This window comes from Necator americanus, chromosome III (genome assembly GCF_031761385.1).
Source record: "Necator americanus strain Aroian chromosome III, whole genome shotgun sequence".
Taxonomy (NCBI): domain Eukaryota; kingdom Metazoa; phylum Nematoda; class Chromadorea; order Rhabditida; family Ancylostomatidae; genus Necator; species Necator americanus.
The window spans coordinates 26660863-26688677 of record NC_087373.1 but is presented as its reverse complement, the minus strand read 5'-3'; the positions used below and the strand labels follow the sequence as shown (position 1 = coordinate 26688677).

Below are 27815 nucleotides of genomic sequence, written 5' to 3'. Positions count from 1 at the left end.
GGTGATACACTAAATAATACAGTAATAATGGAAAGGTTTCCCGTTGAAGGTATTCTTATTTCAGGACCATTATATCTATCTGTTAGATATACGCTTGATTCCTTGAATCAAAAGTGAAGAATAAATCAAAAGGAAACAAAGGAAAGAATTCTTTAGATGTTTGACCCCATAGTGACATTTTTTATCTTAGGGCGCGCAATATTTACGGAAGACCTTTCGTAGCACAAGAAAGAATGTCAAAACCAAGGTGTCAGACAAACGAAGATGTGCGGGGGCCGGATGATTCAACTTCTAAGTAGAATGAAGGTCTGGCAAATGTCTTCTGATAAGGAATTGTGCCCTGTTTTGCGCGTTTTTTAGGCGAACGCACGAATTCGTAGAATGTTCATGTCCAGTTCTCTTTGTACACGTAAGTGGTTACTCGTTTAAAAGTCCATTTCGTAAGCGGAGAAAATCGTGGAGATTACTGTAAAAGTACGGAGTAGGAAGTGCATCAGCAAATCAGAAAGAAATAGCCATTATGCAACGCTAGAGCAGAGACTGGTTTACATTCTAATACATTAAGTTTTTATTGGAGAGTCGGATTTAAAAAAAAACCTACAAGAACTTAGCGGTACAGCTACAGAAAGCATGTCAGAAAAAAATATTTGTTGTGATGCTATTAGAATGTGAAGGTTAAGAACGTAAACAGAAACATGTTAGCATCAAATTCTGGAAAAAAATATGCAGCTGAGTCCAACATGCTAAATTGGCACGAGATGTGATGAAAATGATTACGATAGGCTGAAGCAAACGGTGATGTACGAAGCAGAGGAGAATGCTGAATGGACGGCGAGTGTATAACTAGTTTTGCCGACATCGATCAAGAGAGAGGTATCGTAGACGAATTCCGGGCTAGTAAACAAGTAAACATTGCCGAAATAGTAACAGTAGATAACGTTTGTTTAATTTCGAGAGAAAAAGTTTGTAGTTCGGTTTTGTCAATAATAGGAGAAGATAAAATCATAACATATGATATGTTTGATCACATAAAATAGAACTTTGACATTATTCGTTCTTTCTTTCCAATACGCTCTGTAGGTATTAATTTGAAAAAAAAGACCGTGCTTTAAGTAGAAAAAACAATACACTTTCACTATACCGCTTTTTCCTCGACCATTTGTAAGAATTTCTCTGCCAACGACAACATTTTCAGGAAGAACCGGCATTGTGACTAAACCTGTGAGCATCATGCTCGCATTGTGCATGTTTGTTGGTGTTTTGTGCATGAGTCAGATTAATTTCTTTGTTCGACGAAGTAAAGGTGCGTGCGGATTGTTTTGATAGAAGAAGCCACGTAGAAGTGGTCAGCGGCGCTGTGTTCACTGGTTATGCAAGCAGTAGTTATCGCCATCGAAGGGATGTGTTTACTTTTTGTTACGTTCGTCGTGTTGTTGAGCAATTTTCAGTATTTAAATCCACAAAAATAAAAAATAAACCAGTTGAAGAGAATAAATTCTCACCGAATAGTTGATAAACAATGAAAATATGCATATAACAGCAACAAATAAGACAGATGTTGGTACAGCTGGAATGTAAAGTGGAAGAATAATGGTGTGACACAAAGACTGGATGCAAAAAGGATCTTACTTTGGAAATTTCAGTCACAGAGTAGAATAGGGTGCTTCCATCACTGCATTTGGTCTGCTACAGAATCAAAACTGACATATTTTTGAAAGATTCAAGCCACCCTTTCTTCAAAGACTTAAAAATTAGGTATTCATCCACAAAGCTAGCCAGAAAGGTCCAAAATCACACTTATTAAAAAACGTCGGATATCTGCAAAAAAGCGACACCCTATTATAAGAATGTAGAAATTTTACGATCATACATTTTTCTTTCCTGAAAAGTTATCTATAGTAAATATTTCAGTTCGACTGCTGAGTTATCGGTAAAACTTTAAGGGATAGGTGTCGTTGGATTTCCAGACCAAGATCCTCAAACCACCTGTCCAATGGAATTCCTGCGCTATGTGCGTAGAACTTGTTACACCTGCGACTAACCAGATCTAAGTCTTAGAATGCGAATTCGGATTTCAGCGAATTACTGGAAATGTGGATTGAAATTGTTACTATTAGAAAGAGTCAAGGGGAAGAAGAAGTGTTCACCAACAGTCTAGGAATGCAGAGAAAAGAGCAAGGACGGCGGCTGTTTACTTTTCTACAGGGATTAGTCACGAAATCTACGTTGCTCCGTTAACTAAGCCTTTAGCATTCGAAATCGACTCATTGTAACCTGCGGTCGAATTGAAATTATTTGTTATGAGCCAATTATGATTTCTTTAGTACATACGTTTTGGGGAAAATTTATATGAAGGCGGGGGGAGGGGGGTGGGCACTCAGTGGCGCCCTTATTTCACAATGCTCTAACTTACTTCTTTCTCTTAGCAACATTAGTTTACATGTCATAGATATTCTAAGACTAATGCTTAGGCATTAGGACCCCGACTCATTTAATTATTTACTTCGAGAAATAAAGGCGCCACTGTCCCCGCCCAACTACATTTTACACCTTTTTTCTTGTTTCTTTGCTTTATCTAATACTTGCCTAGAAGCTACTGGCGTCCAGAACTACAGGCGCAGGTGATGGTGGTGGATCAAAGGAAATCCAAGCCAAATGCACAGATGCATTAAGAGTATTAGAAGGAAACTGCTCGTTGTATAAATGACGTAAGCCCAGCACACGGCGACTTCGAGGCCACGAGAGCAGTTGGGAAGAAAGAATGTTTGTGTGTCAATCAGAAGAGGTGTGAGTGTTGTGGTATAGTCCACTCAAAATGACATGGAGGTTGGTGCAGTTGCGCTAACGATTGCACCCGAAGAGGTAGCCGCTGGGATCGAGGTGGGACCCCGTGAACTGCAGTGAGCAGTGGTGCTAGGAGGGGTCCCTCCCTCTATGCTCCACCGCGCCGCTTCGAGCGCAAACGCCTGCGCAACTGCGCCGACCTTCATATCGTTTTGAGTCGACTATAGACGCATTGTGATTTCACCCGATTGAACACATTGAGTGTTCAGGGTTTGTAAAATGACTTATAGACTAATGTTGTTATCAAAGTCAGGATCGGAATTCCGAGAAAGAAAGAAGCTAAAGAAAAGTATGTCGCTCTGAAGACATGTGGTGCGCCAGCCAAGAATAGCGACTAGTTTTGAATGGTATGAAGTCGATTAGAGTCCTGTTCTTGACAGCAAAACACGCATTGTTCAATAGTTTACGTTTCGAGAATAATCAAATGAAAAAAGCGATGTTCACATCAAATTCGGCGGAAATGACACAAGGAAAAGAAACGTAGCAGTATGGTATGACTGAAATAGAACAAGGAACCACCATTGAGCCTATACAAATCAACGCTATGCAGGATAATCTGTTGTTATGAAGTATCGATAAAGTGCATTGATTGCAATTCGTAAAGAATATGTCGTATCGATCGAATGAGGCAATATTGAAGTACAAATCTCGCAATTCGCGAACGCATTCAGTTTTTCGTCTTGTATCCGAGAAAAACTAACAATGAAGAATGAGATTATGGGAGCTAAGCGAATTCCTGTTTCTCGCTTTCGCTCTGTTCTTTTTAGCGGAGGGATTCGAAACCGCAAATCCACTTCCGCCGATTGCCTTTGAGCGCGAATCGAAAAGCAAACAAATTCGAATTGTTGCCGAAAGAGAAAGTGTTGAGAGATCAACTGAACGCTTAGTAAAGACGATGGTGGCAGCTTAAATTTCAACTTCCGTTCGATCCTGAAGTTACGGAATACGAAGTGCTTAAGAGGTGAACTGATTCTCTACTGAAAGGATTATGTTCATTTGACAATGGGATGAAATTGGTAAATACGTAAAGTAATTTTTCTAAAATACGTTTTTTATGGCCTGGGAAACAATCGTCATGATTCTTTTGTATTTCATAGCTGGAATTCCCTAATCAAGAATTCTATAATGACATCATTTCATTACCTCTCCTACTCATTTATTTTTAAATTCAAATATATATATATATATATATATATATATGAATAGAAACAGAATAAAAGGAAAAGAGGAGGAATAGATTAGATGAAAAGCATCAATTTCTTGGGAACGGACAAAATAGAAGTTCCAAATTGATCACTTTAGTGCGAGGAGCAAGATTGAAGTGAGTGACCTTCACGCTTGATGGTTTCGATTGCTAATAGAATTATAATTTAATAATTCGACGAATTCAAATAGTATTATTATTTTGGAGAACATCCTCGAATACTCGAACTCTCGATTACTCGTCTATTCGGAACGAAACGGAAGGCCGAGATCTCATGAAGCATGGTGTAACAGCGGCTCAAATTGGCTGTAGGTTTCATGATCGAGTAAGGGTCCCACCACGCCATTTCAAGCGCATTCACCTACGAAATTTCATCATGTTTCAAGCAGTTTTGGCCCGGCGGTGTGCTTTGGGTACTGTTACTGCAACATATTTTCACAGCAGCATCAAAACCGACCGCTTATGATCAAACAATAGGTGATGCTTACAGAATAAGTGATTTCACTTCAAAGGAAATTTCGCCGATTAATGGATGCATGAAATACAAGGAAAAGGACAATATTTGACGACTTTTAAGGGGATGTTTGTTGGCTTTGCTCTGAGCATTTTTCGAAGACTAAAATACTCCATCAGAACGACAGAATTACGCGCACTGTAGAGTTGCACGAAATGACACCAGAGAAGTCTCAATTTTCGAGCAGTGAGCAGAAAAAAGCGTTCTCTAAGCGAGCGTGGATACGCTGAAAGCGTCAATTGAATGCAATTATAGCGAAAACGAGATGGAATTATGGAAAAAGGCGGGCGCAGGGTCCACGTGAACTGGCCAGAGAGAGGTTTGTGTGTGCAATGGTCTGTGAGGACGGCGGCGAACCGGCTTTGCTGTGCTGGTGGATGCTTATCTCGACCATACTTCTCGTCAGGATGGCGAACACAAAATGATGCAGCACAAATGTAGGAGGCGGAAGATGACGATCCACACACATACACTCACCAAAACACGTTTCACCTGATTCTATTACGCTTGTTGCGATGCAAATTTATGTATTGCCGACTGTGCACATGTGTGCGCGTTGTATTTTAGTAAACATACCAGTAACTTACACAACAAGTAAAAAACAAAATAATTAGGTGGACTGATACTCAGTTGACTGCGACCGGTTCATTGGTGGTGAGTACGATGGGAAAAGAAAGTCTTCTGCTTATGGTTATCCTTGGCCAAGTTTAGCTAGTGTTGTGAGGGTAACCAAAAGGGGATGAGGCATTTGATGAGTCAAACCGCAAACAGAACCGGCATTTCTCTGTATCTAAAGGTGATGTATGCCAGAGTCAAGGCGCAAAGGAATAGGAATCTACGACCGCAGGCACCCGTAAGGCAAAATACTCCTACCATGGCACGGATACGATGCGGAGAATTAAAGACTGGGGAACAGAGGAGTTGAAGAAATGAGTTTTTTCTTGTGAAGACTGAAGCTTCGAAACGTTTTTCTCTTTCCTCTTTGTACTATTCATTTGTGGGCTTCCCTCTAAAGAAACATAATTTTCTCGACATGTCTGTGTTTTTTTTCGTTTTTCTCAACAACATTTTTTTGAGGGCTGTGCGTGTTGAATAGGAATAATCAAACTACAGCAGTACTGCAGGTTTTCAGCTAAAAATAAGTCGATAACAAATCAGAGCCGAAAAATCCTATTTTAGCAATGTATTTCGCGCAAAATTATATCATATTAGCTTCATGGCTTTGGTAGAAAAAATGGATGAGGAAGAGGCGAAAAAGATACCGCGGCACGTCTTCTGACCTTCATAAGTGCACTGAACGTGTAGAAAAATGGAAAGATAAATTGAATATAAGTTGTTCTAAGAGCAGTAGCTCAACTAAGAATCTTCATGTATTGATTTACAAGTGGTAAAAGCTGAAGAGTACAAATGTAAAGTGGTGTGACTTTACGCGCTGTTTGATTCGTGCCCTCCCTGCGTACAGCAGTCATTGGTTTAATTTGCGCTCACGTATTTAATGGCTTTTGCGACCGCGCATCTACGTATTCCTGGCGGCTAATTAAGACCGGATTACTGGTCGTTTTAAGATTTTTTTAAGGAATATGTGGGCAATCAACAAACAGAAAAATCAACAAATGAAATAAATAGCGACACGGCAACTTTTAAAATAGCTTTTATGGAGTAGATTGAACAAACATGTCTTTTTCAAATGCTCAAATTTCACCCAAATTTGTGTGATGTTCGTCTAGGATTTCGACTATAGATCTATTATTATTATTATTATTATTATTATTATTATTATTATTATTATTATTATTATTATTATTATTATTATTATTATTATTATTATTATTATTATTATTATTATTATTATTATTACTTATTATTATTATTATTATTATTATTATTATTATTAATTTACTTATTTATTTATTTATATCTTACTTATATGGGGTATGCTCTGAAAATTGAAACACAACAACAAAAAGCTCCATTTGTTGTCGAATCAATGTTTTTTTAAAGAAATTCGGCTGTGGACTCGCTCAGAAATACAGATTGTTCCAAACCAAAGTCTTTTTTTAACAGAGACAACAAAGGATATTAATTAATTAGCTGACTCCATTTTTGCTAAATTTCAACTTGCTAACTGAATTTCTAACCAGAAATACTAACTGAAAAGAATTTTGAATTATCCTCTTACTGGCAAGCAAAATATTTATCTTCGAGAATTGTGGATTAGAGAGGCTTAAGGTCATGGAAACCAAATAAAAAGGACAAAGTAAATAAAATAAATAAATAAAACAAAACATAACATAAATACGAAATAATGCAAATAAAATAAAATAAAATAAATGAATAGAATAGAATTTTGCTTTTTCATTTTCGTGAATATGAAAGAATATAATATTCCGTTCAAATATCTTGTTGAGCGAAAATAGAGGAGCGTGGAGACAACTGCTTGTAATAGAACTCACAACGCACGAACAAAGAGTGCAGCGAACTGGATTTGGTTTCGGAGAACATTCGATGGCTCGCACTTTTTCTGTTCCAGTGTCCTAAATTCGGAGTAGATATTGTCCTTTGGAAAATCTCTCTTTTAAAGGACTCTCTAATAAAATTAGGAAGGATTTTAAGCAGCATGATGTTAATGGATCATCTAAGTCAAAGCAAAAATGACTTCGTCGCCATGTCCTGCCTGTCATGATATGCACGAAATCCTTAATGGCACCTCATTCTGGCGCTACAGTGGGAAAAGAAGCTCGCAGAGATGCTCCGAAATTAGTCGCGGGATCTATGCCTGTTGTCTACAAAGTGTTTTCGAACGTAATGCAGTCTCAGTTTCGCGAAAGCGATCTGTCATGTCGATCCTGAGCACCCGGACGACATTCATTTATTCGTTAAAGGCATCATCCCACGAATCTTAGGTGGTACGGATTCCAGGTGGAGTATTCGTATATGGGATCGTAGATTAAGGAGAGGAGTAGGGGTGACTCCGTCCATTTCTTCCTAACTGCCGTAAAAACGGCTAGTAAGATACGGCTTTGAGCGTTCCGGCGCGCTATTTTCTACAAAGAGTTCAATTGGAGTGCGCCAGCCGTGTGCGCACGCTGCATCTTCCGGGCCGTTTTTTACGCCAATTAGCAAGAAATGGACGGAATCACCCACCTCTCCATGATCTACGATCCCGTATACGAATTCTCCACCTGAAATCCGTACCACCTCAGATTCGTAGGGTGATGCCTTTATTTCATAATGTCGACCTCTCTAAGCTTTATTTGTTGTAATGGCGGTAAAATGACATGATAAATACACATTTACTAGAGAACAATGTTCTGTAACATTATCTGTCGTACATAAAAAATGGACAGAGTTGCTCAACCGGCAGGTGTCTAGCTCTTCGAATGCTAAGCCCATACGCTGAAATTTTGGCTTGAAGGAAGTTAATGACAGTCTATGAGCTTCATTACGGTCCTTATTCTCTCTTCCAGGTGCACTCACTTCTACAAGACTACTAACTTGTATTATTTTCTTTACTCACTGCAAAACACGAGATTCATATGATCTTTACATTACTGACGTTGTGGCGAGTCAGGTTTCTTCTTTGAGACTTGAGAGAAGAACTGCAAGTCATGTTTTCAATCGCCTACTCTAAGCCGCACAAAAGTTTCTGAGAGTGCCTCAGAGATAAAGTTATGTTATAAGAAATGTGGTCAGTACCACCCGTGGAATCTAAGGAGAAATAGATAAAGTGTCTGGCGTCAATCATTCCGTATGAATGAGCCAACGCTTTCACTTCAGTTCGGACTCTTTTAGTTTTACGAACGCGTATCTAGCTTATACCTGACTTGTGGTAGTAGCCGATGCATCAAGTCAGTTTTTTTTATCCTCCCAGACAAGTCAGTAGCCAATTTTTTTAAACCCGGAGGGATGAAAGGGTTGGTTGGCGCAAGGGCGGTGTCGAACCATCCATGCACTCACAGCGAAAACTCTTACCGACTGCACTACGACCACCCTTGATCAGCTGGCCAGTAAATAGAAAACGATGAGTCTCTGTGGAAAGGATGTTAAATGAAGCTGGTTAGTAGATCTTTTGATGTTTCTTCCCCAACAATTATGATGAACTCTCAAAAACTTGGAATTAGATGATTTTTGAGCGAGATATCAAAAGCCATCAGAGCTACTTAATTCTTTTGAAGCTCTTCATTAACCTCGCAGAGGATTCTATCAAATGAATTAGAGATCAAACTACAGACTTTTATGCGATCATGGTTCATAGAGTGTAACTAAAAATGACGAATACACATGATCCCCGCTTTAATCTACCCGTATAACTGTCCGCCACTGACATTCAGACCACATATCTGGAAGACAAGGCAGCGATATTTAAGTAGGGCAAAGCATCCCTCAGTTTTTGTGGTTAGTCTCTCCCTCCTGGCAACGATTCTTCTCATGTCTTTAGTTTTTATTCGTGATCCTGTTATCCCTTTTCGTAAAACTAGTTTTCTTCTTCAGCTTGCATTTTCTCCAGTCGGATTTCCACCCGGATTCCCCGTTATGTTCTCGTGGCTCTATTCTTGTGTTTACTTTCACTGAATTTTTCAAATTTTCACCTCTTAAAGTTGTTCATTAATTAAGGTTTCTCACAGGTTTTCTCGACAGTTCAGAGTAGGACTAGACAAGTCGAATTTTTTTTTAAGTCACTCACTTACTTCTACTCCTTTTCTGAAATCTTCAAGAGATACATCCAAGTAAGATTGCAAGCCAACTGATAGACAACAGCCTCTGCCTGAGTGGTGTGGTCATGGTAGAGAATGTACTTTTGTTTCGAAGTGAGTAATATTGATAAAATCTTTAGAGGGTCAGTGCCTAAAGCAGCTGAGGATAGTTTGAAAAGATTCTAGAGATTGCGGAGCCCAAAAGACAGATGCTAATCACGAGAATCACGCTGAAAGAAACTGTAACTCCTTGTATTACTCTATTTGCTTCTCTTGCTTTGCTGCAGCCGCACCCTCGGAATTAGCGCGGATGATATCCGGTGGCGAGAAAATCCTTTCTTTTAGGTTTATTTAATCAAACTGAGAGAAGAGAGAATAATTGTTTCTGACAATTATTCTCTCTTCTCTCAGTTCGATTGGTTATTTCTATGTCATGTGCCTGCAATTACGGACCAGCAACTTATTCATAGGGTGAAAACCCCAGCCCTCCTAGGTCAAATCGAGCAACCATCATGAACATTAATAATGTCCTCATCATAAGAGAAGACGCAATATTCCTTAGAGAGCAGTACAAGGCAAAAGAAGTGCAAAATTGTGTTGTGGAGGCTTCCGTTCATTAAGCTTGATGCGAAGGTGCGATCGGGAGAGCCTACGTTACGTTGGATGGAGTAATAAATGCTCCATGAGCCCATTCAACGACCTCATCTACCTTTTCACCAGATTCAGTGATAAGGCAACAGAAGGTGGGTGGGAAACAGTGGGCAAATCTAGTTACATGCTAGGGCCAAACAGAAGCGGAACTTGTTCCTAATTGAGCTAACCTATAAACACTTTCTTAGTTACTCGCATACCTGACGAAACTTAATTAGCAGTAAAAAAATTTCAAGAGAAAAAAGAAAGAAAAAGATTGTTAATCAGAGAGTGTTAATGTCACGTCATTTCTGAATAAATGAAAATTATTACGGAATGGAGAGTTGCAGCACGTCAAAAACTAATGTCGTAAGATTTCAAAGGAAAAGCGAATGAATATAAAGCACTGTAGCCGACGTGACTAAATAAATGAAATAAATAAATAGAAGATCTATTCAAAATCGTTTTATTTCTCAAAACGTGCAAAGCGAGCGACTAACAGCAGTGCGTGCTTATCCTGCGCTTGAATCTATTACCACGGAGACCGGTCACAAACGAGTACATCAATCTTTTCGGCGATGGTCACGACATATGCACACAAATTTAGAACTTCGCTTTCTAGGCAAAAAAATGCTACCAAAATTGGAAGTGGCGAGACGTCTACAGTAATGTCCTATGATCATGTTCAGCATAAAAAAAATTGGCGGGTTTTTTTATTCACAGGATGAAAAACAAAAAACATCACTTTTGAGTAACTGTTTCTCTACGTTTTTTTTTTACCTTTTTCATAGGCCCTAAGAACGAGAGAAACGGTAGCTGGTTACATGACGATTTTCCAACGATAACTGTTCCATTTTGTTCTAATTTTCTTACACATATGTATTTTCTCATGTGTTTTCTTCTCTCTAACCCGTACTCCCTTATGTACAATTAAGTGACAGTGGTCCTTTCTTGTAGTTCACGTCATCATCATACTACACAATACAGCCATTATTGTATTACATAGTATTCTGTAAATGTGCAACTCCAGTAATGATAACGGTGTAGGTTCATAAAAGATAAAGGATGAGGTGTCTGGCGTTAATCAATCCGCTTGGGATGCGCCCTCACGTTCACTTCAATTCAGAATCGTTTTAGGTTTACGGACATGTAACTGGCCTATACAACGACTTGCGGTGGCTAACCGATGTGTCAAGTCAGTGTTCTCATCCTCCCAGGGGCGAGCTGATATCACCGTCTGACGCAATTATCCTCATATTCGCCGAGGTGTGCCGTCTTTGAACATAACTCTGGCCAACCTTCTCGATCTTCGTTTTCATCTCGTTTGAACTGCCTATCCACGCCGACTGTCCTCATGTCCTTTTTAACCACCTCAGACCGAAACTTCGGCTTTCGGCCACGTGGACTCTTCCAGCTCGAATCCGACAAACCCCTCAGAACTCGTTGTACAAGGCGATCTGCTGGTCTCCTTATTATATGACCAAAGAAGCGAAGACGATTCACTCTGACCACTTTCAATGGCGGTGCAAGGTGTTGATGTCTTCCTCGTGTCATCCGATGGTACACTACATCAATTTCTGCGTAAAGATCTTCATTGTGGCATACCCTAGGCCAAAAGTAGCCAAGTAGCCGTCTAAGTAGCTTTCGTTCCGTGCAATTAAGCCTCTCCATCACCGTAGACGGTACTGTCCAAGACTCCGACCCGTACATCATGATGGAGCGAATTGCGGATAGATAAACTCGCAGACTAACTTCGTTGGTGATGGGGGTTGACTAAAATCATTTCGTTAAGGAGTTAAGTGCATAAGTGGCCTTAACGCATCGCAGCTGCCGTTGTTCTTTAGCGTACAACCCATATAACAAAACTCATCGACGAGTTCTATCAGTTGTCCGTCCATCCTGATTTCCCTTCGAGGTCTCGAAGAGATCCACATCTGCTTGCACTTATCAGGGCGTCATCAGCAAATGTGGCCAAAAAACTTCAACCACCACACGGCCTCAAGTTAGCGCCACTCGCCGCTAACTTGACGTCCTAGGCTGAGAAGTAGTTTCTCATCAAATGTATTCCCCAGATCTCGTCCTATCGGACTAACAATTCTTTCGGAACCTTTTTTCCTCGGAAGTGATTGACATTAAAAGCTGTTCAATTCCTTCACTGACCTCGTATTCGCAGTTAAGTTTTTCTCTCGTTCTCAGTCCTCCCAAGCTTCCACCTACAACTATCCCAGAAGGATAGGAGATTGCGATAGGTATTCGTGATGAATGCATCAGGGGATGACCATTAATGTGTGATTAGTAAACTATGAAATTGTAAAGGGTTTTCGTGGGTTATAAAACAACCTGATCCATATAGTTTTTTGGGCTGGGACTTTGGTCGAATACAGAACTTCTCACACGTCCGAGTTCCAGTTTTTGGTTCGCCAGTTCCGAGGAAGTTCGCTTTCTTTACGCAGCGATACCTGTCTCCGAAGGTTTTGAGATACCATCAGTAGTACGGAGAGTGTTCAGATACCGGAACACACGAAACATTTCCGTCAGGCGTAAGATGAGAGGTGCTGATTTTGATGGAGCATATGGGGACTCCTACAAATTTTTCTTAAACTAAACCCTCTACATAAGCAAAATTTGCGCGAATTTTGCACAAATCCAACGTGATGGATCTTACAGGTGAAATGTTACGAAAACTTAAATATACGAATTGATTCAAGTCCGAAACATGCAGGAAACATGACATTATTTCTCCTTTGTGTGATCTGCTTCACTTATGCTTCACTTAAAATTCCATCTTTTTCTCGGCAAGTGTAACGAAGTAGTAATATTTGCTGACTATCTGACTTTCTAAAATCTCCGCTGAATTCAGGGTTTGTGATTTTCCGATTGAGTATGACATTCCTTTGTTGCAAAGCTCAGAACGTCCCCTGGTGATTCGCTACACACTTTAGAATGGATAAGTTTCTCCCAATTATATTATGAAACCGAATGTTATTAAGGTGTTGATACAATTTATGTGCTATTAGGTTAAGTAATAAGTAACTTCCGCCCATGTACATGGTACCAATTGTCGTTGTTTACACATCAATGGGTTGATTCGTCAAATTTTGCTCTGGAGATGTACACCTTGGAAGATGAGCAAAGGTGGATCGCAGCTCAAAATTCTATGACGATGTTTTTAAGTCAATATTGGAACGAAATCCACGCCAAACAACGAGAGAGTTAGAAGAGAGGCTCACTACGTCGGTTTCAACTGTTTCCCGTCGCCTAGAGAAATGTGTGACAAACAAAACGGAATTTATTTATGACTCGACCTTATATCTGTCATCAGAAGGTCACCAATGCTCTCTGTGTGTGAGTTCTACTAAAGGTTCTTACTAACCCAAAAAAAAACGCTGGATCTCATTTTTGATCCTATCCAACCATTTTATTTTTTTCTTCCATTCTGGTTTCATCTGAGAACCAGTTGTCAAGATATTTCCATATCGCGTTTGTGAATAAATAAATATGTGTGTGAGTGCAATGCAAACACCACAAAAATGGCTTTTCAATACATTCAAAATCTCCCTCCAGAAATTTCTTGAAGGGGCACCTATTCTCCTCCTCATACTCTATTTAAGAACACAAATAGTTCTTCACTTGATCGTGTAGCAGCTACATTTATCAAACAATGTAAAAGACAACGACAAGGAAGTTTCCTCAAGAATTGTCGCACGAAGTGAACGCTTAACGGTTAATAATTTCTCTACTACAAGAACTTACATTGTTGCTCTTAAAAAAATAACAGATTAAACAAAGCAGTCGAGGAAAAACAACCATCTACCCGTAACTTCGTGAAATTCATCAAATTTGTAAAGCCGCATCCGAGAAAAAACTCAAAATTAAAAAAAAGTCCATCGATAACATTCTTATCTAAGCGACGTCATCAAGTAGCCTTGACAGTTTTGAAATTTCTGCTCGTAAGTCGATCGTCAAGCTGCCGTTGCTCTCTTTGCCATTCAAGTATGGATTGGATGCCCCTGAAGATGAACAATATAAAGTCTTAATGTTATCGCTGCAACTGTTATATCATTGTATTGTATATTTATTTACTATTTTTTATTCTATTTCATTTTTTTTACTAATAATTGCCTATAGAAGAAAGGATATGGACAAGAGAAAGAAAGACCGCTTCGAGAATAAAGTGTATGCTGGAAATGCAGACGAGAGCAAAAAGAACGTATTTTAGTTCTCGTGGCCGCTGGAATTTACCCACTTTCTCTGTCTATGGCGCACTGCTCACACCTTGAAGGCAGCATACCATGAACCTGACGCGATATGGATTTCTCATGGAAAGCTTCTATATGGGGTCGCAGATGCGGAAAGCCGCGTGATTCCGCTCTCCTTATGATCGTTGTAAGAAACTGCGTGGAATCGCCTTAGTTCCTACGAGGTGCATTAGAACGCGCCGATACGTACACGTTCCGTCACCAGTATAGCAGTACATTTATTAGTTTAACCTAAATAGGCTGGTGAGGAGATCTTATTAATTCTCGAAGGCTCGCTCGTTGATGCGCAAGGGTGGGGCTTGCAATGTAAGCCGCCGCAAAGGCTGCGTAGAGATGAGCGGAATCACCTGGTTTTCCGCAATTTACGAACCTGTAAGGAAATTTTCCATGGGATATCCAAACCACGTCAAATTGCCGCCTTTAAACAATGCCCCAGTGCACTGCAGATCGCAGTCAAACTCATCATGTCAATTTTCTTATAATTTACCTAATAGTTTGTAGATGTATCCTCGACACATCGATATACTGGAGCGGCACAATTCAACGTCTGCTTCGAACATGTGCGCAGGAATCCGGTGACCGGAAGCTGATTGGCTTCGAAAAGTTCTGAAAAAAATTTCATAACAAGAACAAAAATGTGAATGTATATACTGTGTTGAGTGTGCTATTAAAATGTCCTAGCAGGAAAAAAAGGACTGAATAGTAGCCAGTACATTGTAGAGCATGATGTTTCCTAATGCACTGATGCGTCTAGGATAGAATCTTGATGTTCAAATAAATTCTTGTTTAAATTCTACGGAAATTTATTTGCAGCAGAAATTCGCCGTTCTTCAGTTTTCCACGCTATTCCTTGGTTTTTACAGTTGGGAGGTTGCATTCGTACTAGTATTATGGTACTTTCATGAAAACTAATCGCTGTTGGAATTCTCCCGTCTTCTATGTGATGTGTTCGTTGTCTCTGAAGTCTAGAAAATATTTTGCTTTCTTGTTCCTGGTGCTTTATTTCATGGCAAAAGGACCACACGTTTAGATCGATGAACAACAATGAGGGAGGAAGTAAACAACAACGTGTTATTATTCTCTTTTTCCAGAGGATTTCGCCATTTCTCAAAGGATTGATTGAGGAAACAGATTGAATTAAATTTTATTAGGTTGAATTAAATTTATTTGATTGTAATTGGGACAGTGAACAGACGCTATTTCCCTCTAGATTCTAGAATAAATTCTAAGAAGATGCTCACCCTAAACCTGCCGCTTTGCTATAATCCAGCACCAAAAGTGAATATTTCCGGATCAGATAAATGAAGAAGGTGTTTTGTTGTGGTAAGCATTCGATTAACGCTCGTACTATCTTCTCCATACATCGACATGCCATCTCGTAATTTGAATGTCCACTATGAGATGCTGAAAATCAAAAAAATCTATTAAAACAAGAAGTGAGGAAATTATAGAGGAAACGATGTACGTACCTGGTCGATGCATCTTGGCAAGAAACCAGTAGCAATCCGCAGCCATCATCTGATGCATACAAATAGCACGAATGTCATCGACTAACGTCAGATTCAACAATTCGCGTAACCAGTACTCGTATAGGTCGAGAATCTGAATTTTTCAGTATATTCTGCTTATTAATGACATAAAAGATCTATTCTTTCTGGTATAAACTATGCTATGTAAAAATAAAGATTTATTCATCTAATCTATGTATTGGTTTGCATTGAAAATCAGAAAAACATTACATTATATTTATGTATGCATGCATGTTATGGTATATGTATTTATGCAATAATATGATTGGTGACTTTTCACAAATGAGCATTTAGGAGAAAAGTTTGTTTACGGCTAAATCCATTGCGTTCATCACACAATCTACTCATTGACTATCTGTAGAAACAAGTTCGTTAATGATTCTCCAAATTGAGAAATTAGTTAATTAGAATTAGAATTAGAATTAGAATTAATTAGAAATTTAGTTAGTGTAGTTAAAGATCTAAATTATTATGAGTGAGTTATTTTTTTTTAAATTAGAAGTGGAACTTGTGTAAAATGCTTCTGGAAAACTTCAGTGGTTAGTAATAATTCCTAAACAGAAAAGGCAGTGATCAATTTTTTTTGAGAAGCTGCTGTTGTTACATAAGTAAATACTTAGAAATGATGAAGTGGAAGGATTGGATTTTGAAGTGATGGGAAGAAGCGATGAGAAAGTGCGAGGGGGAGGAAAGAAGGTAACTGGAAGAGTTCCATAGCATCGAACTAATGCTTTCGAAAGCTTTGCTCACTAACATTTACTTATTATTGATAATTCATAGACAATTATTTTTTAAAAAAATTGATGCTCTTTGTGTCCCACGTGCAAAGAGGAACCACTGAGTGAATCTGACACGCAATCACGGGTAAATGGGAAAATTACTGACGCCCGGTCAACCACTTCGAGAAACAACGGAAGCGAAAGTGATCAAGACATTTATTCGAGCTTTGCGACCATCGCTTTCATGGTTCAATACGTTTGACGTAGTCTAAAATTTTATTCACTTGATTAGATAATGATGTTTCAAATGCAGGATTTTATCGCTTGTTGGCGGTGTAACAGATTAAAAACTCACCACCACAGAGATTTACGATGTACTTTTCGATGCTGTTGTTAATGACCAGCTGTGCTTTTTACATCGCTTAGGAGACTTCACAGCGTTGGAGGTTGCGAATTATGCAGTTATTCCTAATCTTCGTAGTATTTTTCCCATTTCTTGTCTTGAGGACATTCTTGTCACCCCTGGACCCCAGAGGTGAGGCCAAAAGCCAAGCAGGAATGCTCCCAATAGCTGTGTAGCACGGAACGTTTGTCGTGAGCTTTGTGTAGAACTCTCAGTGATTAACCAGTTTTGGGAGTACGCGTCAAGTTCAGTCACGAAATAAAGACAAATACGCAGTTCATGTGCCACACATGACGTACATATTTCACCAAAAGAGAGAAGAAAAGATACTTATTGGTTAGGTATGTAGAATTACCAGATAAGAAATGATGAAATGATTGAAGAACAAATAACTATTCTTGAATTTCCTTTTTGAATGATATGATGAAATGAAAGGATGTAAAAGGAAGAACAGAAAGATTTAAAGAGATAATTTACACTTAAAATACACAAAAATATTTTTTATTATTATGTTACTATGAAAAATAAAAAATTATTTGTAGTTATGAAAAATTTTTTCATATCAAAACTAACCTTTGACTTTGCACTTGTCCATTCTTGATAAGCGTTCAAATCATCTCGATCGGCTAGGAATTGTGCATGCGCCATATTCATTTGTGCTTGTTTATTCTGAGGAAAAAGAGGATACGCTGAGTACAACATAAACAAGATACCAATTCGCTATTGAAAACAGCTGACCTCGATTATTGTGATGTAAAATTTTGAAAGGAATCGTAGATGAGTCAAGCACAACTCAACTTCTTTCTCCTCCACTTCCTTAACCTTCATTTCCATCTTTCTTCTAGATGAGCTCATATTTCGATGCACCTAAAACGGATCATATATTGAGAAAAAAAGGAAAGTGAACGAGGAAATAACGCAACCGAGAGATGATTGAGAAGGCGAATAAGGAAGAGAATCGTTCAGTGTGCTCGAAAAAACTCAGCTGTCTGTTTTGCTTGTGTAACAAACAGCGTTACTGGCCTGAAATCATAGAACGAAGCAGAATTTGTTTACATGTAGGGCGTAGATCGAAGAACAGCGCATAGGAAAACACTGTTATGCATATTTGGATCTATGGTGAATACAACAACAAGAAACTCCGATGTCAGAATCCAAGAATAGCGTTCCGTCATCGAATGCAATAATAGAACTAGGTGAAATATTTTTTTTCAAATGGGAAGATAGGTAATTTGATAATACCTTTATCAATATATGCGTAGAGTCACTTCTTACTTCTCGAAAACAACAGGATTCATTAGGTGACGGTGCCTAAACGGCCACTTGCAGGTTTATCCAATGGTTATTCCCATCAGAGTGTCTGATAAGGCTTGCACATTTCCCACAAACAATGAGTCATTAAGGTGGAACTGCTGATAGTGAGCTGGAACTGATAAAACATGAGCAGTTTCAGCTCCTGATGCCAATCATATTTCAACTATTTTATTTAATCATAAACCAACTTTCAAATGCGAAATTACTGTAGCGGATGGATAAGCAGAAATATGAAACAAAAGCTTTCGTGTTCAGAGATTTCCGGAAAGGAAAGAGATTCCATGATTTCATAACATAAAAAGGATTAAGTCATTTGGGTATCAATCCACTTGGGATGCGCCAGCGCGTTTTACTGCAATCGTTGGGGTTTTGGAACGCGTGTCGGCCTAAAGAATGACTTGCGGAAGCCAGCCGATCATCAACTCAGTGTTTTTATCCTCTCAAACAGGTCTGGTGGCATTTTATCGACCCGGAGGGAATGAAGGGCTTGGTTTGCACTAGGGCGGTTTCGAATCATCGACCGTGTGGCTATGACGGACCTACAACCGACTGCGCCACACCCGCCCTTTCATACCAATTTATTAATTACCCAAGTTTGAGAGTTTCCCCAGCGTACGATCTGCATGACTGTTATCCAGTGATGATGTTGCCTGATCCAGTATCATGGGGGAAAAACCGATCAAAAGATCGGACAAGCATTAGAGAGTGACATATAAGAGTGAGTAAGGGGCACGTTTCATAAAATGAATCGAGATAAAATCACTTTCTTGGGCTGAGGCAGATTTGAACGAGTTGTGATATGCGCTATGCGAGTACGAAAGGCGAGACCAGAAAAAATCTTCCAGACATGTCAAAATTCACTGAGATTCATAGGGCGACAACTAGCAAGGACGAGTTCACGGCCCTACCAAACCACGACATATCAACGCAATATGGCCGTATATAATACGTATTGACACGAAAGTGATGCGGGTAGTGCCACAAACTCATCCACGCACCTCAAATTTGATACGCTCGGTGTTACTTTCCTGTTCTATGCGCGTATTCCTACTTAAAGGACTTTGGAAATATCCACGAAAATCTCAATGGGCATCATTTTCGTGCATATTGGCTTCAAATGCTTGTGATATGCACTTCAAATCCGTCAGTGTGAAAATAAATGTAAATATAACTGCAGATAAAACGTAGACATAGTATAATATAGAAATTAGACAGTAAATTATAAATTGTAAAATAATTGCATTATGCATAAAATAATATAAAACAAATAATATACAGAATAAATACGAAATAAAGACATAATATAAAAATATGGATGTGAATATAAGTACGAAACATGAATAATAAGGAAGGATGAATTTGCGAAGAACGGTTGATTTTTCACAGATCAATGTTTTCCTATTCCTATCCTATTTATATTCAAAAATATTTCTCCAATATTCCTCATTGAAGCCCCATTACAAGAACATAAGCACAATGAACTTTCGTAATCCAGTCGAGTATATCTTTTGCGACAACCTACACCTTCGTTAGAAGGAAAATAATCTACACAGAAGATGGAATTATGCGAGAACAAAGGAAAAAAGGTGATAAAATAGTCTCGAGCTTAGACTTTCAACTACTTTGACGGATTCTTAATATCATACAATTTAATGAAGGGCTTATTATGACACGAGGTATGGGCAACGAAGATCCAGAAAGACGTAAGACTGGTGCAACCACGTTAGACGGAATGAAGAACGAAAATAGCGTCTTTAGAAAAAGTATAAATTTAATTTTACAGAGATGCCACTACCTTCAATTTCTGTTGGTGAATAAAGGCGAGCGAAGCGAGTACCACAAGAAGACTAATGTGCGGCGTTAGCCGAACATTTAGACTGGTGTTAAATAACGGAAGGAAAGAACTGCTGCCCAAAAACTGAGTCCTGGATCGAGATTTCATGCTCTTCCAATCACATTCACAGTACTCATCAGATATGTACACATGTGTATGCATGGCTTCAGCTCTCCTTGAGTATTCCAGGACAAAATGTTATCAAACTTTTGAAGGCTTTTCCGCACGAGAATCGCTTGCGAATGTGAATGTAATAGAACGTGTGAATTCGGAATTAATGTTAATAGCAACGCAGAAATGCATTGAATGTATTGACAATAGGAAATGGAATGAAATTTAGTGTCTGAACAGTGAGTGACCAATATTGTGTGTTATATCATTATTTCGACAGGGATAATGTATGATTTATATTGTACATCTATAAAAACGAGTACGCGAATGAGTGTGTTTGTTGTACATTGTAATCTGCTGTATTGATTCAACTTACGATCGATGAATTAGAAAGAAAGAAGGAAAAAAACTAATCCTCAAGCAAGAGAGAAAGATAATTTTGTCTAGGACACAATTACATTGTATCATTTTCCTACCGGAAGGTTCTGGAAAAGTTAAAGAAGGACAGAAAGAAGGAAAAGGAAAAGCAGAAGCGAAGAAATTTGTCAGGAAAACGAATGCGGAGAAATGCGAAGAACGCGTTTTTTTATGTGACTAATAACAATATTGTAGCTGTGAATCCAGAACCTCACAAAGTGGTTTGAGTGGAACCGCGGGCTAGCGAGCGGTGCGATGCTTGCAGAAGGGCTTGCTGAAACGGATGGTCTTCCTGCAGCGCTAGCGCAATCCAAATTGTCAGAGTAAAAACCTGAATTTCTGGATTTGTGAAAAATTAGGAAAGATTTATCTTTTTGCTGAGAAAATAAATGCTCTGGAAATAGCTCCGCGGTCAAATCAAAGGTCAAAAACAAACAAAGCCATGTACAGCAATAGCGCGAAATGAACTGATTTTGGCATAACATAGTATAATCATTTTAGAAGAGGATCAGATCTCAGGCAGGTAACAGGTCAGTAATATATAATAATGTGTAGCTGGGCGATCTCCGAACAGAATAATCTTCAACTTTTCGTAAAAACGTAAACGTAAAATTTTTTAGGAACCCTCGCGAAAGAGGGCTTTAGGCACTGAAATTGGTGCGCTGTGCACTGTGTGAAGCATGAGTTTTTCTATGTTTCTAGGCTGCAGAGAAAAATTAATTAAAAAAGTCTAATCGAAACCTTCTCTTCCAATGAGAAGTAAGGGAGTTTGTAATGTTTTTATGAAAGAAAAATGATGTGTCCACAAATCCTAAAGAAACCCATTCAAAATTGTGCTACGGTTTTACAGGTTCTAGAAAGGGGAAGAGATAAATTTCCAGAAAATCCCACTTCATGTAAGAAATGTAACCAGAGAGAAAATTCCAAATAATCAATAACGGTATCTGTGAGCAGAGCGTTTGTAAAAAGGGACTGTTAATAAAATTATGTTTCCAAGGTTTCACGTGAATTTTTCATGATAAATCCAATCCCTTCAAGCAGTCTCGTAGGAGGGAACGAGAGAAACATCCTCGCTTCGCATAAAAATCGAAAATTCTCTGGGGAAGCGGATAGGGTGCACACTTTCATTTGTACACTGCTCTGCGAAGCCCTGAGGACAACCAGTCCCAGATTAGGATCCATGGTAGGAAAACAGAGGGCTTCAAAGACATTTATTGAGCGGACGGTGTCCATGAAACATAACAGGTGACATCAGATAAAAAGGCAAAAACATTACAGCCAGCCTTCGGCTGATTTGAATAGTGCAAGTCGAGGGACAACGGTGTAGTCATGTGGGCTGTCTTTCAAAAATGTGATTCTTCAAAGAAAGCTCATAAAGAAAAGATTGACAAAAATGTTGGAAAAACGATGGATCGCTGATCGATGGATTGCCTCGAAATAGGTGATCCACTTGTAGATCAGCCCCCTCTGAAGCTCTTCACTTAGCCAACGCTAATAAAAACACATGGACAAAGCCAAAATTCGAGGGAATTCTCTCCGCTAATGAAGGATTTTCAAAAATAAAATCTGATGTAGCTTGCAAATATTTGCAGCAAAACTAGAAGAAAATTCCCTGCAAATAGACTGATGGATCCAGTAGTTGCAGTATAAGAAAGAAAAAGGTGAGTCCACACATTCATCAAAATGTAATTTTTTGTCACCTTTTGGACAATACTGAGTGTAAGAAGCATATTTCGTAATCCACTAGAGAAACTAATATCTAGTTTAAACGTAGAGTGTAGCAAAGATCTTGATTAAGGCATAAATTTCTCAGCCCGGTCAATCCTTTTTTAAAACACACCCTCCTAGAAAATAAAATATCCAAAATTTTTTGTGAGGCTTTTTCTCTGTTTCTCCTTTCCCCAGTGAAGTAATGAATGCTGATAGAAATGCTCTGTAGAACTGAATAAAACATTTGCCAGCTGCTGAATATTGACTGGTATGATTAGAAAAGAATCTGCAAGAATTCTCAAAACAGGAAAACAAACGGACGTTAGGAACTGGTGGGGCAAACTACATAGTTTGTTCAAACGATGAACTATGTCTGACACCATCGATCCGCAAAGGTCGTACAAACGACTATTTTTTCGGCCGATCTCGGATAACGAGGCTTTACTACGGACCCATGGAAATGTCGATGAGTGACTCGAAACTCACTCCTGGTTTAAAGCAAAGCTGGATCTTTTAATAATGCTTGTGATGGAGGGGTGATAAACTTCAATTGTTTTTCAAAGCAGCAATGAATGAGCAAGATTCGAGCATCTATAGTTTAATGGAGTGATTTCAAAAATCTACATTTAGAAGAATTCGAGGTGAATCAGAAACTACAGCAAATTCTGAGAGAATGGGATAAAAAAGAGTGCTAAACTTTATTCTGTCCAGCAGATCAATCTGGAGTCCCCACAGTCACAGTGCGTTGTGTCGTAGGTGTATCGAATTTAAAAAAAAAACATTCATTTCCATGAGATGAAAAATAATTAGCATTAATACATATTCAGATGCGTTTCGATACGCTTCAGTTTGTTGCAGCTTGTTACGCTCCAAATTCTCCTTTGTACTTCCATATCTTATATGTTGCGAAAACAGCAAAACTGTCGATTATGACGGTCACCAAACAAAGCAGATCAGTGAAGAAAATCCAAAGAATCCCGTAAAGAAAGAAACTACGAAATCCTTCAATTGCTCTGTTTTCTGTAATAAAAAATCATGAATTAATGAACTCTTCAACAACGTCGAATTTTATAATAATAATTTATATTAACAAATAATTTAATTCATCTGTAATTTAATTTTATAGTAATAACTTTATAATTTTATTTCAGACACTCACCTCTGAAACGTGCATATACGAACCCGGAAAGAACAATTAATCCAATTGCAGCAAGAACCGTGAGAATCTAAAGTGGGACCACGCTGACCACGGTTTGAGAATGTTGAGTTATTGCACTACACTCACCCAAGCAATGCCAGATGCCAAAAAACACTTCCTTGAGAATTTTGGTTTTATAAAATATCCGAGAATAGCAGTGAGAATAGCTAACAACTGAAAATAGTGCATCAATTTCTGTTTCTAGGTGTTAAAATGAGGAAGAGTCTTACTCCAAAGAATGGGATTATGACGTGAAGATAACCGTTCCAATGATATGCGAAATGAACTCGAAGACAGCATCCCACGCTAAATACGAGAGTCCAGCACGAAGACACAAAAAGCACGATCTGCAAAAGAGAATACTGCGTCAATGTGGGACTTCTATCGTTGCTTCCTGTCTGATTTCTCTTTTAAAAAGTTGCCATTGAACAACTCATGAACTGACATTTTTAGTTCTTACCCAAAGAAGATTCTTTCTTATCTTTAAATAAAAGTTTCACTTTTAATATCTGAGCAGTAATCGTTTCGGTTAAACTTCAAGTTTTTCTGGAATAGCAAGATGTGATAAAACCTACGTTAGCACTAAATGGTATCTCATGGAAGGTAAACAATGTCTCTTCTCCACAATCATAATCGAGGCCAGCTGCCAGTCTTGGATCGCTATCGCTGCATTTCCTTTAAGTATGAACTGTAGTGATGGTCAATTGAAATACAATGCTGGGTAAAAATTCTTCTAAGGAATTAAATTCTTGTAGGATCCTTTGTCAGCAGCTTCCTGCAGTATGCACAAAGTCATTGTTATTCCCTTTCTCAAGGAGCAAACTCCTAGCAAAGAAAATTACGGTGTTACTCCTGACAAGGATTATGCAGAGAGAGTTGATTTCTTTCAGCTTTTTTAAAATACACTAGGTTTTCTATTTTCTCCATCAAAAGAAAAGACTACGTCGGAAGCGAAAATAGCTGTTTAATTTCTATTTATCAACGAATCTCTTACGATTTCTGTGACAGCAAATTTAATTTGTGAGTAGGGCAATGTATCATGTTCTATCACAAATGTTCACAGCCACAATTTTATTCAATTCCACATTTTCTCTACCAAAGAGGTGCGATGGAGCGCGTGCAAGATGTCAACTTGACACGGCTAATATAATTTAGGTAAATGGCGACAGCACTGAATGTACAGCAAAACCAGAAAAGGGCCGGTCGAACTCACCGAGGAGGCAAAAGTTGTGCAAGCACCCCCTGGCGTCGTTACCCACTGAAAGCGCGAAAGAAAGGCGAATCACAATAGGATTCTATTCAACATATAAATAAAAAAATAAATATAAATAAAAAAATAAATAAATAAAAATATTGAAGTGTGCAGTGCGCCCACTAAGATTTAATTTCTTGCAGTAAATCTGTATGGATCGATAAAAAAGTGAATTAGATGGGCTCGTTTGGGGCAGTTGTAAGAGTTTCCGCGACAGCTGAGAGGTCCACGGTTTGTGACCGCTCGATGTTAATCAAGTGGTTCGATAAGTTGTGAGTGAGGATGACGACGCTGGTCTTGTCAATGGATTGGCTTCTGCAAGTAACTTCATAGGCCAATCATCCGTTCATAAATCTCAAACAATTCTGAATCGGTGTCGAACGCGTTGGCGAATCAGAAAGGGACAGAAGCACGTCAAGAGCACTTACACTTTATTCATTTTGGCGAATATTATAGCTGAATTATTGGCCTAATAGCTTCTCACCTTTGGATAGGACACGAAATACCTTTATTTTGATTGTGTACGCATACATGCTCAGTGTGCGTACAGAGTCTGTGACAGAATTTTCGCGAAAAAAGTCCTGGACTTTTCTTTTGGAAATTTAACTTTTCCTACCGCTAGTTTGAATGTGGGGAAAGTACAAAACAGTGCATGAATAAACTTACGATTCTCTTGTACTTCTCTCTTCCCTTCTTCTGAGTTCAACTGCAGGCCGACCGCAGTAGTTCATTGAATCATCAAAATAAGTCTAACCATAACATTGTCATAAATCTTTCATAACAAATGGTATTCTTCGTGATAGCTGAACGTGTTATTCTCTTTCTTACCACTTGCTTGGGGCCGCGTATAAGAGTCTGATTGCTGCCTGCACATGGTGGTTGCGTTTTAACTAAACACAATCAAGGGTTCGAGTGTACGCATTGAGAACGTACGAGCTGTATAACCCGCATGTGGCGAAAAATCCCTATACAGTGCGAGAACGTGCTGTCATGCATCACAACACTAAAGCCCATAACCTGAAAGGTCAACTCCTTGAAGGGAGCATGGCACCGCCCATTAGTTTTGTCACGCTGAACTGCCAAAAACTATAGAGTAAACTCCAACAAACCGCACTGTCTAGGCTTCTGCGATATCTCCGTGTGCCCTTTGCTGCACTCCAGGAAAGTATGAGAGATCGGCCCGTCACCAGCATTGAAATTTACACCATATACTGCGGCGATGCTGATGAGAAGAAAGTAGATGGCTGTGTGATATAGCTGTGTGGAACGCTTACAACAACCTGTTGGAGGAATTTGGCTGAACGTCGTCTAGATGCGCCTTTGTATGAGTGTTTGATCGCAGAGGACGTAAACTCTTGATCGTATGTGCCGTAGGACCTACGGAAACCACTGAGGACAACAATAAGGACGCGTTCTATGATGAACACAATGCTTTGATGTCTGAAATATCCACCAAGCAGGTGGTCTTTGACGGAATTGACGCAATTGCGAAGATTGGACTTGAACAACAATTCGATGTGCTAGGAAAATGGTTTCATCCAGCGGAGCGCACGTCGGATAACGGTGACTAGTTGGTCGACTTATGTGAACAGACAGGCCTAATCATCGCTTCCACATTTAAGAGGAATCATCGACACCATCAGCTCACGCGGCAGCGGTCAACCCTTCACCCCTTGAAGAGCAGCGCCAGTAGAATATGAGGACTCTTAAACATTAGCTCGACTGGATTCTTCGGAACATTCATGAGTCCGATTTCCAAAAAACCAGAGCTATTTGAAACGTCGCATTCGAGTCTGACCCTCAGTTCTTTTCAGCCTGAAGATACGGTTTCACAAAAGAAACCGAGGAGTTCCTTTTAACCGATAATCGACGTGGCAGATCTGAATCTGACATGGCAAATCTATTCATCTTGGAGCACCAGGAAGAAGCTTGGCGATGCGATTTCCTTCACAAAGTGCATCCAGGACGCTGCAAAGGGAATGCTTCCGGTTCTATTCCCGCAAAAGAAGTTTACCTTCGGATATGCAGGAACAAAAGTCAGGTATAATTCTGTATGCGTCGCTCGCAGCACTGGCTATTTCAGCCAGGAAAAGCGTCTGAGAAGGAAGTTAACGTCGTTAACTACAACAAGACCGCGATAACGGATGAACGTCAAGAGCGAAGGTGTTTGAAAAGGCGTGGGAGGAAAAGAACCCGCAGAAAGCCTATGCTTTACTGAAACAGTATATCCGCAAAGTGATAAGACTTCTTCAGTCGTAAACACTGCCAGTGGAGTGGCTGTCGGTGAAGCAATCCTTCCAATTTGGAGGGATCACTTCAACACCTTGCTCAACCGGCAAACGCCGTCAGTTCCTGAACTTGGGCACGTTGTTAGACCGACATATGCGGTTAACGAGGAATCACAGACCGAGTCGGAGGTTGTGGTCTGTATCCAAAAATGAAAAATGGAAAATCTGGTTGAGACGACGGGATTAGCGCAGGGATGCTGAACTATCTTCCTCCGCCTGGGATTCGTGAGATGGCAAAGATCATCCGTTTAATATGGATGGACGAAAGGATACCTGACTCGTGGAGACACGCTATCATAATGGTGTTCATCGTCAGGAGAGTGATCGAGATCTGGCAGTGATATTCGAATAAAATGCAATTAACGTTTCTGTAGTTTGAAGCCGCTTTTGACTCTCCTCATCGAAACCGTCTTGTTCGTTCGCCTGCTTGATGACATAAATCAATGAGCAACTGCTGCTATTCGATCACCAGCCCGAAGTACAACACCGTTTGAGGTGGTAACTGGAGTAAGACAAGAGCAGAAGCAGGACCTTTCCTGTTCAACTTAGCTATCGATGACATCATGCGAAGAACAGTCGATCTGCGTCCTTCAGATGTCGTTATAGCACCATCAGGGCGCCCCTTGACCGATCTCGAGTACGCTAACAATGTTGTTATATTCACGGAAAGCAGTAAGAAACTTCAACATGTCTTCAAACTTGTATCGAAGCTGTCTGCAGCCAAATGACTACGTCTACGCCCTGATAAATACAAGCAGATGTGGATCTCTTCGAGACCTCGAACGGAAATCAGGATGGACGGACAACCGATCGAACTCGTCGTTAGTTAGAGTTTTGTTACCTGGGTTGTACGCTAAAGAACAACGGCAGCTACGGGAAAGATATTCAGCAAAGA

General features: G+C 39.4%; 5 protein-coding genes across 7 annotated transcripts; 2 read left to right on the top strand and 3 right to left on the bottom strand.

Moving 5' to 3' along the window:
- Nucleotides 1-824: 824 nt before the first annotated feature.
- RB195_011038 (uncharacterized protein) lies at nt 825-6512 on the top strand (the record flags this gene model as incomplete). 2 transcript variants are annotated; one of them, XM_064192290.1, is made up of 3 exons in its annotated part: nt 825-873; nt 1196-1303; nt 6304-6512. In XM_064192290.1, the coding sequence occupies 3 exons, from the start codon at nt 825-827 to the stop codon at nt 6510-6512; spliced, it is 366 nt and encodes a 121-aa protein (XP_064049872.1). The 2 variants fall into 2 exon arrangements, with proteins under 2 accessions (XP_064049872.1, XP_064049873.1); XM_064192289.1 differs by lacking the exon at nt 6304-6512 and adding an exon at nt 3612-3754.
- A 4604-nt stretch (nt 6513-11116) lies between these two features.
- On the bottom strand, nt 11117-11599 carry RB195_011037 (uncharacterized protein; the record flags this gene model as incomplete). Its single annotated transcript, XM_064192288.1, has 1 exon — nt 11117-11599. One exon carries the CDS (start codon nt 11597-11599, stop codon nt 11117-11119), a length of 483 nt encoding a protein of 160 aa, XP_064049871.1.
- Nucleotides 11600-13789: 2190 nt separating this feature from the next.
- Nucleotides 13790-17651, bottom strand: RB195_011036 (uncharacterized protein; the record flags this gene model as incomplete). 2 transcript variants are annotated; one of them, XM_064192286.1, is made up of 6 exons in its annotated part: nt 13790-13896; nt 14633-14751; nt 15387-15549; nt 15615-15747; nt 17370-17465; nt 17535-17651. In XM_064192286.1, 6 exons carry the CDS (start codon nt 17649-17651, stop codon nt 13790-13792), a joined length of 735 nt encoding a protein of 244 aa, XP_064049869.1. The 2 variants fall into 2 exon arrangements, with proteins under 2 accessions (XP_064049869.1, XP_064049870.1); XM_064192287.1 differs by having other exon boundaries at nt 17535-17624.
- Nucleotides 17652-23044: 5393 nt separating this feature from the next.
- On the bottom strand, nt 23045-25363 carry RB195_011035 (uncharacterized protein; the record flags this gene model as incomplete). The annotated part of the gene is made up of 6 exons (XM_064192285.1): nt 23045-23202; nt 23342-23408; nt 23468-23554; nt 23611-23727; nt 23956-24055; nt 25299-25363. 6 exons carry the CDS (start codon nt 25361-25363, stop codon nt 23045-23047), a joined length of 594 nt encoding a protein of 197 aa, XP_064049868.1.
- Nucleotides 25364-26068: 705 nt separating this feature from the next.
- On the top strand, nt 26069-27648 carry RB195_011034 (uncharacterized protein; the record flags this gene model as incomplete). The annotated part of the gene is made up of 2 exons (XM_064192284.1): nt 26069-26195; nt 27416-27648. The coding sequence occupies 2 exons, from the start codon at nt 26069-26071 to the stop codon at nt 27646-27648; spliced, it is 360 nt and encodes a 119-aa protein (XP_064049867.1).
- Between the last annotated feature and the right edge of the window lie 167 nt (nt 27649-27815).